Source organism: Galeopterus variegatus, unplaced genomic scaffold (assembly GCF_000696425.1).
Source record: "Galeopterus variegatus unplaced genomic scaffold, G_variegatus-3.0.2 Scaffold3600, whole genome shotgun sequence".
NCBI classification, from domain to species: Eukaryota; Metazoa; Chordata; class Mammalia; order Dermoptera; family Cynocephalidae; genus Galeopterus; species Galeopterus variegatus.
In genome coordinates this window covers 107,751-125,387 of record NW_007729711.1, presented here as the reverse complement: position 1 = coordinate 125,387, position 17,637 = coordinate 107,751, and the positions used below count along the sequence as shown (strand labels likewise).

The following is a 17,637-nucleotide window of genomic DNA, read 5'->3' as shown; positions in this document are numbered from 1 at the left end:
ATAGATTAAAATGTCAACTAGAATGTAATCTCCAAGAGGGCAAGACTTTTGTCTATTTGGTTCTGTGATACATCCCCATTGCTTGGCATACTAGAGAGGCTCAATAGACATGTCTTAAATGAGTGAATGAATCACAGGGTACAAGTTACCAAGTAAGACAAAATTTTTATTATCAATCATGGATCTTGCTACTATTGCAACCAAAATTAAAAGCAACCCAATTATAATTACACAACAAGCTTACTTGGCAAATTTATAGTTTGGTCTCCAAGGAATAGACGCCTTGCAATACTTCTCCTGTACCAGGCTCTTGGAAATGCCAGAATTTCACTGAGTCGGCGCATATCATATTTAAAGGAGGCAGACCCTATATCACACACAGCTGATACATAAAAAAAATTTGTTAGAAATTAGATTTCCAAAACTATTAATATTTTTACATGGTAGGTATAAGACATAATATTATACAACTGAATTACACTTATGTTACAATTCATGAAATATCAAAATAAGTTACATATTATGATTAGCAAGTGATTAAATGTTTTTCCACAAATTACAGAAATAGCACATTCTAACACTAGTAGTTCTAATTCCTTTTTTTTGAGGTGATGGCAAGTTGGAATTGTATTATCACTTTGTCATAAAATTCTCAGGTTCTAAAGATCACTCTTATAGTCTGCTTTCAATTTTAATACAAGTCTCTTCTCAAATATGGGAAATGAATCATCAGGATGAGCTGGGATATAGACATCCTCAAAAGGAGTTGCAAACCAGATAGCTTTGTGGTAGGAACTACTATTCTCCTTTTAGACAAAGAGCAGTGACTTTTAAACAGAAAGCATTGATAGCCTTTTCCTGGGGTTCTGCTCTAAGCTTCTTCTATTCCTGCTTTATGCGTTCTTCTACTCTTCTACCATAGCTTCTGGAGGATTTACATGCCAGTGACTCTCAAAGATAAAGTTTCCGTTTCAGCCTGAGCCCACACCGACACAGCCCATCAGCCAATTGCCTACCACACTCGTCCACCAACATGTCCTGTAGGCCCTTCTTAATTTCCTAAGTTAATGGCTTCACTGCCCCTTCAATCATTTAAGTGAAAAGTCTGAGGCATCCTTGTCTCCTGTACTGCCCCTTATATTTGTCCTCAAACTTGTGGATTCTCTTATGTCTCTCTTGAAGCCATTCCTTTTTCTCCTTTTCTCCTGTCATAATTCAGGCCTTTATCCACTATTGCTTAGTCTATTTCAGCAGCCTCCTAAGAATCTTTTCTCTCCCATCTTTCATGCTACCATCAACTATCTTTCCAAAACATCAATCTGAAGCAGCATCCCATTCTTAAAAACCTCTAGCAGCTTCTCACTGTCCAAAGGACCAGAAACTGATGCTTTAGCCTGGCATATGAATCCTTCCACAATCTGGTCCTGATCTATTTTATCAGCTTTATCTCTAGTCATTCTTCTCTCCCTCTGGCCCTGCCTACTTTGTAAAACCAGCTAAACGTTATACCCTATGCTTCAGCCATAGTGAATCAAAGTATAATCCAAAAGCATACTTTTTGATGCTTCTGTGCCATTAAATACCATAGTTGTTACCTCTAAGAATATTCCTACTCAATTTTCAAGATCTGGCCCAAATATAATTTTCTTTGTGAAGCTTTCTCTTATCTCCTATATGAGGAAGAATGTATTGTTTCCTACTCTTTATGTTAACTTCCATTATAACATTTATCATCCTGCACTGTCACTTATTTGTCTACAGAGACTTTGCCTTATTCATGCTGCTCCCCTCAATCACCTAGCAGAGTGCCTGGCAAAAGTTCACTGTAAAACACAGGCTTAATATATGTTTGCTGAATGAATATCAGGTTAAGTGAACATTCCATATTCATTTGGTTAATAATTATACACGTTTTCACTCAGTACTCTGAATTCTTCAAAATATTCCATATACATTTAATTTTAAGTACTCAGATCACAATGTAAACAAAATGAGTAAGTGATTTGCCCATAGTTATATAGCTAGTTATAAAGCTAGGAGTACACATGTATGCATGCAACTCAAGATATTCTGACACCAAGTAAAAATTTTTTAACGTCACTCATCCCAGTTTAGTGTTTTAAACATTTACAATTAGAAAATAAAACAAACAAAAAGTCAGAAGTTTTACTGATTCATAGTAGAGAAGAGTGAAGAAAAGAGGCAATTTTCAGTGATTTAATTAGGTATATTTTGTCCCTTGGGTGATATGTCTATTTATCTAGAAATTATATGTCTAATATTTATTACTTGAACTGAGATAGTACAGCAGGCTAGACTGTCATTTCTCTCCTTTAAATCAGCTTATCACCAAAAGCTTAATATTGGGTGTACTTAATATTTAAAAACTGTTAAAATAGAGGCTATTATTTAATTCTGGAAAACAATATTTTAATTAAAAACTATAAAATTGAATACCAGATATATTTATTAACGTAGTGTCCATTTTGCTTGCAGACTTGTTTATAGACTGACTTTCAAAAAATGAGGCACCTCCTGAACGCCTCATTCTAGACAAACTCACTTTTACAAATTCAAGGTTTATACTGAGTGAGTCTTTTCGACCAGTGACTGAAGTGGGCTCCTCATCCACATTCCCTAAAAACAACAATAAAAACACATCTATATACACATATACATACAAGAGGTTTTCAAACAGTTCATGATAAGATTTGTTTTATCTTTTGATTTCATTTTTCCATGAATAACTATCTAGTTAGATGAAAATTATCCAATACCCTATAACATTCCATCAATTAAAATTAAAAAGTGAGGTAAAAATTTAAGCACAATGATCTAATGAGCATTAATATTCCTAATGATAGTTTCATAGGGTCAAGCCATAAACATAATTGGTGATTTTTATAACCCTCCTCCATCAGCAAAAACTAGAATTGGTGTGGAGTATGTGTCTTTATTATTTGTCTAAATACAAGTCAAAAGATATTCACTAGTGGCAAGATCTTATACATTTTTAGTGATTCATTTGCACTTTAAATTTCACTTTGCCACTGAAATTTAATTTCACTAAATAACTGACTTAAATAATACTCTCATTTTAAAATAACAAATGTGACCCACGTACTTTAAACTTTTAGTTTTTATAGAATATAATTTCTTATACAAATAGACAGTGATTTGGTAAGACATTTAAACATTTGGTAAGACATTTAAGTAACATAAGTAATCTCTGATATCCAAAGCGATTACTGTGCTATGTATGTCACTTAGAAGATATTCTGAATTTTTAAATTCTTGTATAATTAATCTGGATTACTTATTTCATATTTCTACTTATGTAGGGACAAGATAGATATTATCAAAAAGGAAAAATTTAAAAAGCTTCTGATTTTGGTTTATATCCATTATTAAAGGTATTATGATTTATGAAAAGAATACCTGAAAATATACTTAATAAGCTTGAAAAGTCTTGAAAAGGTGCTGTAAATGTGAAAAAGACACAAACATGCGAAGTATACCTAATCCTCCTGATCCAGGTGTGAGGCCAGAAACAGCAGTTTTTTGTTTTCCTGCTCCATATGGATGAAATACATAAAGGGAAAAGTCAGACATGCATGCAGTGAAGCTCAAGCCAGATGAACTGCTGCTGGAACTGGTCAGATCTGACTGACTACTACTATGTCGACTTCTGCCAAGAGGGCTGCCTAATCCTGATGAACCTACAGTAAACACAAGAAATTCAAAATATTTATAAGCTACAAGAAAACAAAAAAAGCCAATCATTAATATGTTTTCAAGAATGAAACCTAACTTCCAAATAAAATGAAACACTCATAGATTTAAATCCTTAAAATCTAAATGAGGATATGGATGTATTACCAATTAATTTACACTGTAAACCAGGGTGAATACTCTGTTCATCTTTAAAACAATTATTTATACATATGCCTGACCTACTACATGGTTTCCTATTTCTCTTTTCCTTTGGTCCACTGGAAGCAGGCAGTGGAAGAGGTCTAAAATAGCTGGCATTTAAGCAAAGGGGGAGAATAAACTGTAGAAAATCTCTATCATATAGCTGGAGTCCACATTTCAGTTGGTAATAGCAGAAATACAGCAAGGTATGTGAATGCAGAAAGTAAAAGATCTCTTTCTCTTAGACAGTCAAAGATCTCTTTGTCCTTACTGGTAACCTTTACCAGGGATGGACAGGCTAATTCCAAATATGCTATAAATATAAAAAAATGAGACCATCTGAGCAGAGCACTATATGATTTTGCTGATGATTCCAAATCTCCAGACCAGACCTCCTTTGGATTCATATGTTACAACTGCCTAGTTGACATGCTACTAGAGTGGGTCACAGGCATTTAAAGATTACATGTCTTAACTCTTGACCTTTTCCTCAACTCTGCTTTTCTTCCAGTGTTCCCCAACACACCAGTAAGTAACTCTTCCATGCAAAGAGCTCAACCAGAAGCCTGGGAGTTGTCATCCTTCCCACTCCTGACTTTGTAATTTATAACTAACCACATCATTTCTGTAACTCAAATTTATAAAGTCCGTCCATTTCCCTTCATCTCACCGCTGCTATTTTAGCTTAGGCAATCGTGACACTGCCTGGGCTACTAAAGTGGCCAACTGCTCTCTCTGCTTCCTTCCACTCCAATAAACCATCATACAACTGCTGCACTGACGTTCTAAAATGTAAATCCAAATCACATTCACTTCTCTGTTTAACCTCTCATTGGCTTCCCCACATGAGCTGGCTCTTTCCTCTCTCTCTAAATCTTTCTTATGCCAGCCTCCACTTATACTAGTTTCTTTTTTCTTCTTTCTTTTCAAAGTTGCCAAACTCCTTCCTGCTTCATGGATTTTGTATTCTTTACCTAGAGTGTTCATTCTCCCAACTCTCTGCTTGGCTAACTCATACCCACTTCATATTTTATCTTAAAATATGCTTGTTTGGTTGGCTATTACTAAATTCAAATTCCACATTAGCAGAAACCATGTCCATTAGCTAAGTTTGCTACTGTATATCATGTAGATATTTCAGTAAAGATCCTTTGAAAGAATGGACTTGTCACAGCCTATACTTCCTATACATTTATTCTCATCATCATTCCTTCATGAATGTTTTATGATGATAAAATGAGGGGTGGTTTCATTTTTATTATTTTCTAAAGAATCATAAAATGTAGGCATAATAGAGTTGCTCATTTCATAGTCCTTTCACTATATACTCCTAGCATATTTTGTAGTCCTTTCACTACTTATCCTTAGCATAGTGCATATATACTGCTATAATACTTTAAGTGCTAATAATATATGTGACATTTTGTCATTAAGAAAAAGGTGAACATTCCAAAAGAGAAATGGACATGAGCATATATTTACCTCCCCCTAAATAGCCAATAAAGTAATCCAATACAAATTAAGATAATACAATCCCATTTTAAGTCCATCACATTGACAATGATTAAAAATAAATTTAAAGGAGTGGTAGGACGAGTACAGTGAACTTGGTATCCATACTACTTTGGTGAGGGTGTAGAGATCTTAATAGTCTTTCTTACTAGAGAGTAAAAGGTATCAAATACTTTTAAAATGTTTATATTCTCTGACCCAGAAATTCCACTTAAGAGTTTATCCTTATATTTTTCTTTATTAATATTTACATACAAAGATGTTCATTTCAATATTATTTTTTAAAAAACCTAGGCAATCTCAAATACGTGATCAAAATGATAGAATAACATGCAGCCATTATATTTTAGAAACAAATATTTAATAATTTGGGAAAATACCAATGATATTTTAAATTTTAAAAAGTTACAGAGCAGAAGAGACAATATTTCAATTTTGCCTGGGAGAAAGATTGTATCTCTACAAAAATGCTGGAGTAAGAACTGATAACTCTGTTTATTTATGATAAAGGGATATTATTTCTTATTTTCATTTCCTTTTTAGTACTTTTCTGTTTTCTACATTTACTTTAATGAATAATGAATTAATTTTATAATCAGAAAATGTTTTCAAAAACCAACACTACCACTCTAATATTTTGTTGTCTACAATACAACTCCAACAGCAATATTTTGGACTTAAGTGCTAGGTGATGGGCAACCACATTAGCAAAAACTTTATTTCTAACAATTGTTTTCCTATTTTGTTGTGAAAATTTTCAAAGACTCACACAGCAAAACAAATGTTTGGCTTTAACCATTTTCCTAGTATTATAAGTAAATATTAGAGATGTAAATAATTTCCATTTTTCCAAGAAAAAATTCTTGACTGGGGTTGTTTCTCAGAAGGTATCATGTAAGAATTTTTCCTATTAATATTTGATGAGATTATTAGGGTAAAGTTTTGAATCTGAGATGACTACTTGAAAAACAGGACCCTAAACCTAAGCTGTATTTCCTTCCAAATCAGAAAACTATTTCCGTCTCCCTCCACTGCTTTCATGCCTCTCTCGAAAATGGAGTTTAGGGTTTTACTTTTTCATTCTAATGCAGGCTTTGTCAACCTTGGCACTACTGACATCTTAATCCAGATAATTCTTTGTGAGGGGAAGGATTGTCATGTATACTGTAGGATGTTTAGCAGTATCCCTGGCCTTTCTAATAGCTGCCAGTTGTACCTCCTCAGTTGTGACAATCAAAACTGGCTTCCAATACTACCGAACATCCCCTCAGACAAAATAGCCCCTGGTTAAGAACTGTTCTAATAATATTACAGTCTCTCATGAATTTTGATTCAATCTAGTCTCTTTCTTTAAAAGTGTTCAATAAAATATTTATTATTTGCATTTGTGATCTCTGTCTGATTGCCCGCCCCTCGCTCAGCCAGTGAGCGGGAACCAGTCTGTATGTGGGATCCGAACCCTCAGCGGGAGCGCCGCCGCGCTCCCAAGCGGCGCACTGTAGCAGTGCACCACCAGGCTGGCCCAACATTGATTACTCTTAAATGTAAAATATAGCTTAGCAAAAAATAAAACATTCAAGAGTACTTGAATATGTGGATTATTTTACAACAGTTACATCATAGTGCTTGTGGTTTATACATTCACACAAAAACCAAAATGCTGTCTAACAGCCATTCCGATAAAAAAAAAAAAACTAAAAGTTACCCAAGTTCTAAAACATTCAAGAGTACTTGAATATGTGGATTATTTTACAACAGTTACATCATAGTGCTTGCGGTTTATACATTCACACAAAAACCAAAATGCTGTCTAACAGCCATTCCGATAAAAAAAAAAAAACTAAAAGTTACCCAAGTTGTAGTAACACACAAAATATACACAAAAGTTTGGTCTACTATAGATTTTTTTCTATAAATACTCTAATTCTCAAATATTCTCCTTTTCTAAATTTATTTTAAAATATGTATTAATTACTATTAAAGTATTTATTTAAAAATAGTATTTCACATTATACCAGAGGAATAAAAGAATGTTTCTATACCTGGTATTCCAGTTTTGCTCGCAGTGGTCTTTGTTCCACTCTGAGTAGCATTACCTCCAGGGGATAGAGTCTCTGCAGGATATGTAGTCCCTAAAGTCTCCAGTTCTCCTCGGTTTGAAGAAAACACCAAGTCCAGAGATGGTAGCTTTAGCATGCATTCTACTCTTGATACTGGTAAACAACTAAACTTGATCTGTGAGGGCTAAAGAAGAGAAGAAAGCCAAAAAAAGGTTTCCAGGAACAGGATGGTTAAAAAATTATATATTTAATTCTAAAAGTTACATTTAGTTTCCATTTCAGTTCACATATACCAAATTTGTTTACTCATTTGACACTTGAAAGGATTTTGTGTTTAATATCCTAGCTGTATCAAACAGAAGCATGATACATGAACCAAAATGGTATCATTTTTAAAAAGCTAAATATTTGAAGTCATCTCTATGCAATAATATTTAGACCTTTAGATACTTCAGAAGCTTAAAAATATTTATGCTTATACTATACTTTTTCATAATCAAGTTTTTAAAAGGAAGTAATTTCACTTACGTTAAAATTAAAGAACATTGTTGTATTAATAACAAAGGTTTTACAAGCTCTCAAACCCTTATCCATTATGTTTTCTTCAGACTGTCAAAAAAGCTTGTACAAAACTCCAGAATATCAGATTGAAGCTCTTTTGACCAAATTGCTATTATAAAATATAGTTGGAACAGATGACCATTAGTGTTTCTGTCATTCTTGAGGCTGATTATAAGATTTTAATTGAAGGTAAACTAAACCGTGAAGTTTGGATAAAAGTAGTTTTCAAATCCTCTTTAATAAATATGTTCAATCAGATGCTAATATATATTCCAAAAGGCCTATTGACAGGACTGAATTTTAGAATAAAATATTATATAAAAACTACATAACTCTTAGCAAAAATTCTAACAAGGCACTAGTGTGACTTTATATTTCCCCAGAAAGAATTGTAATGGCAAGAAATAAAAAAGGGACCATAATCAAAAAGGCATAAGATGCTTAAAAAGTGTTTTAACTTATATATTTTAATTTTTGACACAAAAGTATTAGATCTAAATTTTGTAAGTCCAAATATCTGTGAAACTTCTCAGCAGAAAAGTGAATATACATACAAAATCTTACGTATACTTCCCAGAGGTTCAGGCAACCTCCAGGTCATCATAGACATACTAAAGGTTCATGAACTGAGGTTAAGAAAACTTTAAAGGGAAATAATGTTAAAATGTTCAGATTAACTTAAGAAAAATATTTTTTCTTTAAACAAAAAGGAATAAATGAAGTATATCACCTGAACTCGAACATAAACCACAACATCTACAGGGAAGGAAGAGTAAGCAGATGTTGAAGATGACACTAATGATGTTGTTGATTCTTCCATAGGATCTGGTATTTCAAAATGTCCCAGATCTTCATCTTGTGAACTGACAGCTGTTAAAATATTTAGTTTTAAGTTTTATTAGGTAAAAGGCAAACTATTTATTAAAAGATCATTATGTCTTATACTAGTACTAAGATCAGAGATATGACCACCAGAAACATTTGCTCTGTAGTCCATAGTTCTACACATCGTTACCTATTCGAACCTTCTGCTCATTCCCCCAAACTCAAATTCACCTGCAGATATACCAAACACTGTATAAAGAAAATAGTGATTACGTCCTTTCCCTCAGGAGATTCCAGTCCAAGAGACACAGTAATGTAGGACCTAAGGATGTTAATTTTGTCATTAACTCGTTGTGGCCACGGAAATAACTTCACCAGGACTTAATTTCTTCATGTGCAAATGAAGATTAGATGACCTCTGAAGTTCTTTTTCAATTTTATAATTATTTTATATTTATGACTGAATATATACTATAATAATATACGATAGCATTAGGAAATCCTTCTAAGTAATAGGATCCCAAAATATATGTGATGGGGAAGTAAGTATATAAGGAGGATGCTTACTTGTGTAATTCCTTTCAATTGGTGTGATTGGGATAGTTTCCAGAGCCTTTTCCAGAAAGTCTAATAAACAGGGACTAATAACCATTTCTTCTGGCAATGACTGCAGTGCCACCCAGGCATATAACTTGGCTGTTTTTACTCCTCCACTTCCTTTTCCTTTGGCTAGAACATTTATAAACGTGAGGAAAATTTAATGGAATTTAATAAAAAGTTCCAATAAAACATAAGAAAACTGTTAGAAATTAGGATTATATGACAGAATCAGGTGAAGCACCTTAAACATTAAGAATATACAAGAAAACAATAAAAATAGGTTGATATAAATGATACATTAATCTTAGCATACAAAGGTGATTAATACAAAGATGTATATAACAGTAGTAATTCCTACTTGCTCTAGGTCACAAATTTTGGTCCAAGTTTTTTTTTTCCTTTTTGTCTTTTTTCGTGTCCGGCAACGGATTGCAACCCTCAGTGTCGCGCCTGTACCGGACCGGGACCGGCAACGGGATCGCAACCCTCGGCGCTGCGCCCGCACCTCGCTCAGCCAGTGAGCGGGAACCAGTCTGTATGTGGGATCCGAACCCTCGGCGGGAGCGCTGCCGTGCTCCCAAGCAGCGCACTGTAGCAGTGTGCCACCGGGCCGGCTCCTAAGTTTTTAATTTTATACTTCACTAAGTGTCTCGTTAGTATTAGTCATTTTGTCAATTTAAGAAGATATAAAGAATTCTGACTAACAGTATTTAGTGGCAAGTGAGGAAAAACATTGTTTTCAGGCTTTCTTATGCTGTGCTTGTACAAATTTATAATGCTTCCCTACATGGGATGCCATCTCTTTCTTTCTACCTAACTAAAATTACTTTGGCAGAATGAGAAGACTTACCTAACAATGACTTAGCTAACTTTGGCTTAGGTTTCCTACTGTAACATTTATTGCTTGTGTAAATATAGGAAAGATGTTCAACTTCTATGAGCCTTAACTTTCCTCATTTATAAAATGTTATAATAATATCTGCCATGTACTAAATGGACATTCATAGATGTGTCTTGTCAATTGAAAAGTGATATAAAAATTAGGCATTATCATCATGATTACTATTTTTTAAAATTTATATGTCAAGTTCTGTCTCCCAAATGAAACTTTTTTCAAATAATGCTTGTCCAGCCTAATATTTCCTTTTTTGGAACTTCTACCATTTGTGTAAGGTATAATTCATGTGCTGTGGTAGGCAGATTCCAAGATGGATTCCAGTGATCCTTGCCTCCAGGTATTCATGACTTTGTCTAGTTCCCTCCCACACTGACCTGTATGATCAATAGGATATTGTGTAAGTGATGGTATGTGACTTTTGAGACTAAGCCATAAAAGATATTGCAACTTCAGCCATATTCTCTTTTGAATCACTCCTTCTGAGGAAAGTCAACTGCCACACCATGAGGACACTCAAGTAGTGCAGGAGAGAGGCCCACATGGGGAGTAAATGAGGCACCAGTTAGCCAGCCATGTGACTGGCACATGATGTAAGCAGTTTACAGCCCCGATCAAGAATTCAGAAAACTGCATCCCTAGCCAACATCTTGACTACAGCCTTGTAAGAGAAGATGAGTTAGATCCACTGAGCCAATCTGCTCCTGAATTTCTGATCAACAGAAACTGTTTGAAGTTATAAGCCATTAAGTTTTAAGTAATATGTTTAGCAGCAGTAGGTAATTCATAAATGTGGTTAAGCCCAATGTACTCTGTCTTAAATGTATGTTTGATATTTCCATCTGATCATAAGCTTCCAAATTTAAACTATATAAAACTACCCTTTTCTAAATATATTAAAAATATATTCTAATTAATATCAATTTGAAAAATAGCCAAAAGTAGTTGGCCCACACTTCCATTAAATGAATTTTGTATAGTTATTATTGACAAGTCTATGTCCTTTTTTCTTAAACGTGAATTTGCAAGTCTCAACAGAGCAAATAGGTGATAACTAAAAATTAAGAAAAAAAAAAGACAAAAAATAGAGTATATTCTCCTTAAATACCTGAGGGAATAGGTGGGGTTTGGGGAGGAAGTAAGGTGTTAGTCTTGCTCTGGACAGTGCAAGGTAAAGGAGGAGAAGGAGGAGATGTTGCACTATCTTTCATACCATACAGCTTGGACTCTTTGGAGAATGTCCTTGGCAAGGAAGATCCTCTGGAGGCATTAGGTGATTCAGTTTTTAGCGTCTTGGAATTATAATGCAACTGTATTGAAACAAATAAACTTTTTAAATTAAAATTATGCAGATGAGAAAAACCAAGAAATGTAGAAAAATGTGGTAGAAAGAAGAACACTGGTCTAACAGTGAAAAGACTGAGTTCTAACTTTTACAAGTTTGCTTTATGATCCTTGCAAGATTTTTTGCTTTTTGCATTTTGATACTAAAAAGGTCATTCCAGAAAACCTTTCCAGGTCAATAGTCTAAGATTAACTCTAGAGTCCAAAAAAATAGTTGTTTAATGAAGTTATACTAGGCAGTTTAGCCAGTATTTATGAATATCAATGTATAAAAAAGAAAACTAACTTCTTTCTGCCAAATTTTCATAGAAAAACTGTATAAATGAAGTGGCAACCTGAAATTTAGATGTTCTTATGTTTAGAATATGGCTGTATCAGACAAAAAAGTAAGAAATTCTCATTTTTAATACAATAAGCAAAAGAAGAACATATATGATAAGAAATAAAAATTGCTATTAGTAATACAATCCCTTATCCTACACAATTATGTTTTTACCTTTACATCAACTCCAGGAATGTAAAATACTGTTGTTTCTAAGTCACTAGGCTTTGTCTGTAGAGATGATGGCACTTTCTTGCCAGTCATTAAATGAGTGGTAGAAGCATAATTAGTTTGAAACTTCTTCTTTTTTGAAGGAGAATCTTGATCTAAGCTCCTGGAACTTCGATCATAACTCCTACAAATAGAAAAATGTTTTATATATTTTTAAAAAGATATATTTATTTCCTCTTCTTTTGTTTAAAAACTTTTATTTATACAGAAAATCTTTTATTATGGAAAATTTCAAACATATATAAAGTAAACAGAATGATATAATGATCCCCCATGTACTCATTACCCAACTTCAACAACTATCAGCACTCTGCCGTTCTTGTCTTATGTACATCTCCACCCACTCAATTATAACTATAATAGTCCCCTTTTCCATGTTTTCATTTTCCATAGTTTCAACAACCTGTGGTGAACCATGATCTGAAAATATTAAAAGGGAAATTCCAGAGAAAAACAGTTCATAAGTTCTAAATTGCACATGCCATCCTGCTCCATCCCACCTGCGACATGAGTTATCCCTTTATCCAGCAAATCCCACTCTTTTGTCACTTAGTACCCATGTTGGTTATCAGACTGTAGCACTATCACAGTGCTTATGTTCAAGTAACTTTTATTCTATTTAATAAGGGCCCCAAAGAACAAGACTAGTGATGCTGGCAATTCGCTATGTCAAAGAGAAGCTGTGAAGTGCTTCCTTTAAGTGAAAAGGTGAACGTTCTCAACTTAATAGGGAAAGAAAAAAATTGTATGCTGAGACTGCTGAGATCTACAGTAAAAACAAATCTTCTATCCATGAAATTGCAAAGAAGGAAAAAAGAAATTCATGCATAGTATATATAAGGTTTAGTACTATGCATGGTTTCAGGAATTCACTAGGGGTTCTTGGAACGTATCCCCTGAAGATAACGGGGGACTACTGTATTGTGTTCTTTTTACAGTTCATCTTTAGATTAGGAAAGAAAAGCAAAATCAAAATTCAAAGAAAAGATAATCTAATGTTAAGGCTGTTTATATCATCATTTACTTAATGATAGAAACAAATGGTAAAGCTTCAGTTATATCCTGAACATTTCAGTCTATTGGTGCCTCCCGCAACTGTTTCCCAATCTTTCTTATTTTCTTATGAATTCATAAAAATTCTCAATAACCAAGATACCTCTGAGTACTGTACTGTTCTTTAAAACAGAAATGCACATAATACAAGGACAGAGACTGAGAAATTCACACCTGTCAAAAGGAGAAACTCCGAAGATATAACTATTTTAATTAATAAATTTGCAGACTCTAAATCAGACATCCATTTCTAGTTGCCAGAAAATACTATGCATTTGTTTAAAGAAATTGTATGCTATACAAATAATCACTTGACCATTACAACTATGATTAGATCTACTCTTTAAGTTTGCATTTTGGGGGGAAATGTTTGCTATAATTCAGTAATATCGTATTAGTCTGTTTTTATTGCTTATAACAAAATACCTGAAAACTGGATAATTTATAAAGAAACAGAATTTATTTCTGACAGTTTTGGAGGCTGGAAAGTCCATAGTCCAGGGGGTGCATCTGGTGAGGGCCTTGTTCTTGGGTAGTGACTCTCTACAGTGACACAGGGTGTCACTGAATAGCTTAAGCAAGAGAGAGCTAACTTGCTCACTCCCTCTCCTAATAAAGCCATCAGAACCACGCCCATTACTCTGTGTCAGTCCTCACAATCTACGCACCTCTTAATGGACCCACCTTTCAATTACCATAATAGATTTTCCACCCTTTTAACATTGTCACAGTGGGAATTAAGTTTCTAATACGTGAAACTTTGGGGGACAGATTCAACCCATAGCATATGTAAATGGTATTTCTAACAGACAAAGTTACATGTCCCCTTTTTCAACCAATTTCTTACCTTCTCAAACTTATATCATCATGTTCTTGTAGAAGGGTGGTTGGGTGGAGTACACATTTTCCACTATCAATTTCAACCCGTATATCAAGTTCAAAGTCAATATTTCTTTCTGTAGCTGTGCCACTAAGACTTCGGTTTACCGGTGTTGTCGGCCAGCGTTCTGTAAATAGCTGATGAACAGCAGCAAAGCCTGTTGCTTTTTTACGAGATGTATGTCTACATAAAGAACAACTGATCATTACGTTGTAATAAAATGGGAAGTCTTTTTAACAATTTTCCAACATGTAATGTGAACAATAGTTTATAAATTTTATAAATTCACACAAGCTACTCAACGAGCTCATACTAATTGAAGTTTTTTCTAAGCTTAATGGAGTGACATTTTATTCAACAACTACATGCTCAGTAACTATTATATGCAAGGCAATGTACCAGGTAAGGATACAGGCATAATCGTTACTAAGAAGTTTGAATATCAGTTATGAACTATATTCTATATGTACAAGGCGATTTCATTTTCCTAAATTATAAAATTTAAATGCTACTTTCCAGATTTTATAAAAAGCCAGAAGAACAAAGAAAGATAAAAAAATAATGCCATATGATTTTCAACACATGGTGCTAGGAAAACCGGATATCTATGTGCAAAAGAATGAAATTGGACCCTTATGTTATACCATACAAAAAAACAAACTCAAAATGGATTAAAGACTTAAATGTAAGATCTGAACTATAAAACTCCTAGAAGAAAACATAGGAAAAAAGCTTCATGACATTTTTCTTGGCAATGATCTCATGTATATGACACCAAAGGCACAGGCAACAAAAGCAAAAATAGATATGGGACTACATCAATCTAGAAGAGTTTCTGCAGAGCAAAGGAAACAATCAATAGAGTGAAAGGCAACCCATGGAAAAAGAAAATATCTGTAAGCCATGTATCTGACAAGGAGTTACTTTACAAAGTATATGAGGAACATGTACAACTAAATAGCAAAACAAACAAACAAACAAACAAAAACTATTAACCTATTAAAAAATTAGCTAAGGACTTAAATATACATTTCTCCAAAGACATAATTACTACAAAGAAAAGATAAATGTTTAGGTGATGGATATGCTACCTACCCTAAGTGAATCATTGTACAATATATGTGTGTACTGAAACAATACACTGTATCCCACAAACATGTACCATTAAAAATAAATTTGAGGGCCGGCCCGGTGGCGCACTCGGTAGTGTGGCGGCGCTCCCGCCGAGGGTTTGGATCCCATATAGAGACCGGTCTGCTCACTGGTTGAGCGTGGTGTGGGTGCGACACTGAGGGTTGCAATCCCGTTACCGGTCATGAAAAAAGACAAAAAGGAAAAAAAAAAAATTTGAAAAAGAAATAGCCAACAACTATATGAAAATGTGGTCAATATTACTAATCATCAGGGAAATGCAAATCAAAACCACAATGAGATATCACCTCATACTTGTTAGGATGACTATTATGAAACAAAAAAACAAAACAAAACAAAAAACTCAAAAGACAACAAGTGCGGCAAGGATGTGGAGAAACTGGGACCCTGTACACTCTTGGTAGGAATAAAAAATGGTGTAGCAGCTAGGGAAAACAGTATGGAGGTTCCTCGAATTAAAGTTTAAAAAGTCAAAAAAAAAAAAAAAAATAGAAGAAAGAAGACCTGCATAACAACTTTTCTTAGAAAGTTATTTGAGGATGTTCTCCCAAAAAATGAGGGAATAAACCAAAATATGCTTATATATGGGATTCAAGGGTTAGTGGCTGCCATCTAGAAAAAGGAGGAAAGAATCCCTACAGCTCAGAATGGAGAAGATTGAAGATGAGGACAATTTCTTGTAGACCAACTTTCAATTATTACTCTTGTGCTCAGCCACTTTCTCATTATTATCATTACCAGAAACTCTTACTATTATTGTCACAATCTAACTTGAGGGTGGTTTAAGTAGATCAGTTTACCCAAAGGGCCTTAAAGCTCCTCTTGAGGGCATATTCTGAGCAAGCCTTCATGTATGTCTTTTATTCATTAATACCATCTCATCTTATTTATTTCTTACAAGAATTTTGACATCTTTCATCCATCGCTAACCACGTCTCTTTACTGCTTTTCTTAACTATACTTCACTCTTATGTGTCTCCCTGCAATTTGTTACTTTTTAATACTGGGAGGAATACAACCCTCTCCTTTATTTTAATGCATAACCACACCTTTATTTCCATTTCCTTGACAGAGATTATCTTGGATAAATAATTAAAGTTAAGCGATTTGAATAAATCCATTTAAATTTAAAAGAAAAATAATACCACACAGAACCAAATTATATTGTGAACCATGGATATGTCTCTTAGTCTTATTCAAGCTAGGCACATTAAGAGGTTTTTTTTTTTTTTGTAAAAATGAAGTTATATATAACGCTTTACGCTCAGTACTAGATTCTGAAATACTACCTAAGGATCTTAAAACAAAAAGTTACTCACGAGGGTTTCCTGTAAATATAAAACCTTTCCCTCTCATGGTCTTCATCCTTTTCATCCTTCTCGGAATCTTCACTGGTGGAAGACAAACTATCATCTCGTCGGCTCTCTTCAGGTTGGAAAGGAATGCCTGGTGAAAAGCCTCCTGGAGTTTTGGGAGAACTGAACACGGAACATGATCCTTCACTATTTGACGAGTAATGGGATGGACCTTCAATAGTCACTGACAAAAGGTCTAGTTCTGTCTCCTCTGGAAACTAATTGTAAAAAGAGAAAACATGAATCAGATTCATATTTCAAGTCTCTTCTCAACTAAAAAAAGATAAAGAAAAAATACATAAGTTTAAACATTTGAAAATTCTTTTCGAGTTTAATTTCCTTACTCTGAACTGAAGGAAAAGTCAGTTTTATGAACATTTAAAATGGCACACCAACGAGGGAAATAGGCCAAACTAGAAAGTCACACTACTGATACACTAAAGATCAGAGTGTAATTTTATATAAACATATATCATAACAATTACTACACATTGTAATTCTTTAAAGCAGAAGATAAACGTGAAAACAAAAGAAACGTGATCAACAATAAATCAGAATGGCAAGAGCAATTAGTGATGGAAGAACATGCAGTGTCAGTTGAGATGTTATCTCATCATACTTGTAAAATGCTTTTTGTGGATACATCTTTAAAAAATGAGCCCCTCACTGGTTGAAGAAAGATGTGTAAATAGTTGAGTGATAAAACATATATTAATCAATCAAACTTAAGATTGTAATTTTTTTTGTCGTATTTTAAGGTAAATAGTTTGTATAAACACGATGTCATTAACTCAGGATTTCACCAGGAGGCCACTATGTTTGAGTAGGTCAAAAAAACAATAAAACTTCCTATGACCTAATTTTGATTCTCAGTTTCACAAAATTGCTTGCATATCATTTGAGAATGATAAGCCTTTGTAAAGTGTAATGTA

General features: G+C 33.9%; 1 protein-coding gene across 4 annotated transcripts in view; it reads right to left on the bottom strand.

Annotated features, from left to right (window-relative positions):
- The window catches only part of LOC103601127 (uncharacterized protein KIAA1109), a 127,838-nt gene that overhangs the window by 21,763 nt on the left and 88,438 nt on the right, over positions 1–17,637 (bottom strand). For 3 of the 4 annotated variants that reach the window (XM_008585505.1, XM_008585507.1, XM_008585509.1), the window contains 10 exons: positions 16,670–16,923; positions 14,166–14,381; positions 12,209–12,389; positions 11,477–11,678; positions 9,441–9,602; positions 8,779–8,918; positions 7,470–7,671; positions 3,519–3,719; positions 2,458–2,637; positions 245–382 (listed from right to left, as the gene is read on the bottom strand). In XM_008585505.1, the coding sequence (XP_008583727.1) occupies positions 245–382; positions 2,458–2,637; positions 3,519–3,719; positions 7,470–7,671; positions 8,779–8,918; positions 9,441–9,602; positions 11,477–11,678; positions 12,209–12,389; positions 14,166–14,381; positions 16,670–16,923 (1,876 nt within the window). The remainder of the gene's footprint in view (positions 1–244; positions 383–2,457; positions 2,638–3,518; positions 3,720–7,469; positions 7,672–8,778; positions 8,919–9,440; positions 9,603–11,476; positions 11,679–12,208; positions 12,390–14,165; positions 14,382–16,669; positions 16,924–17,637) is intronic. The other variant, XM_008585508.1, reaches the window with a different exon arrangement.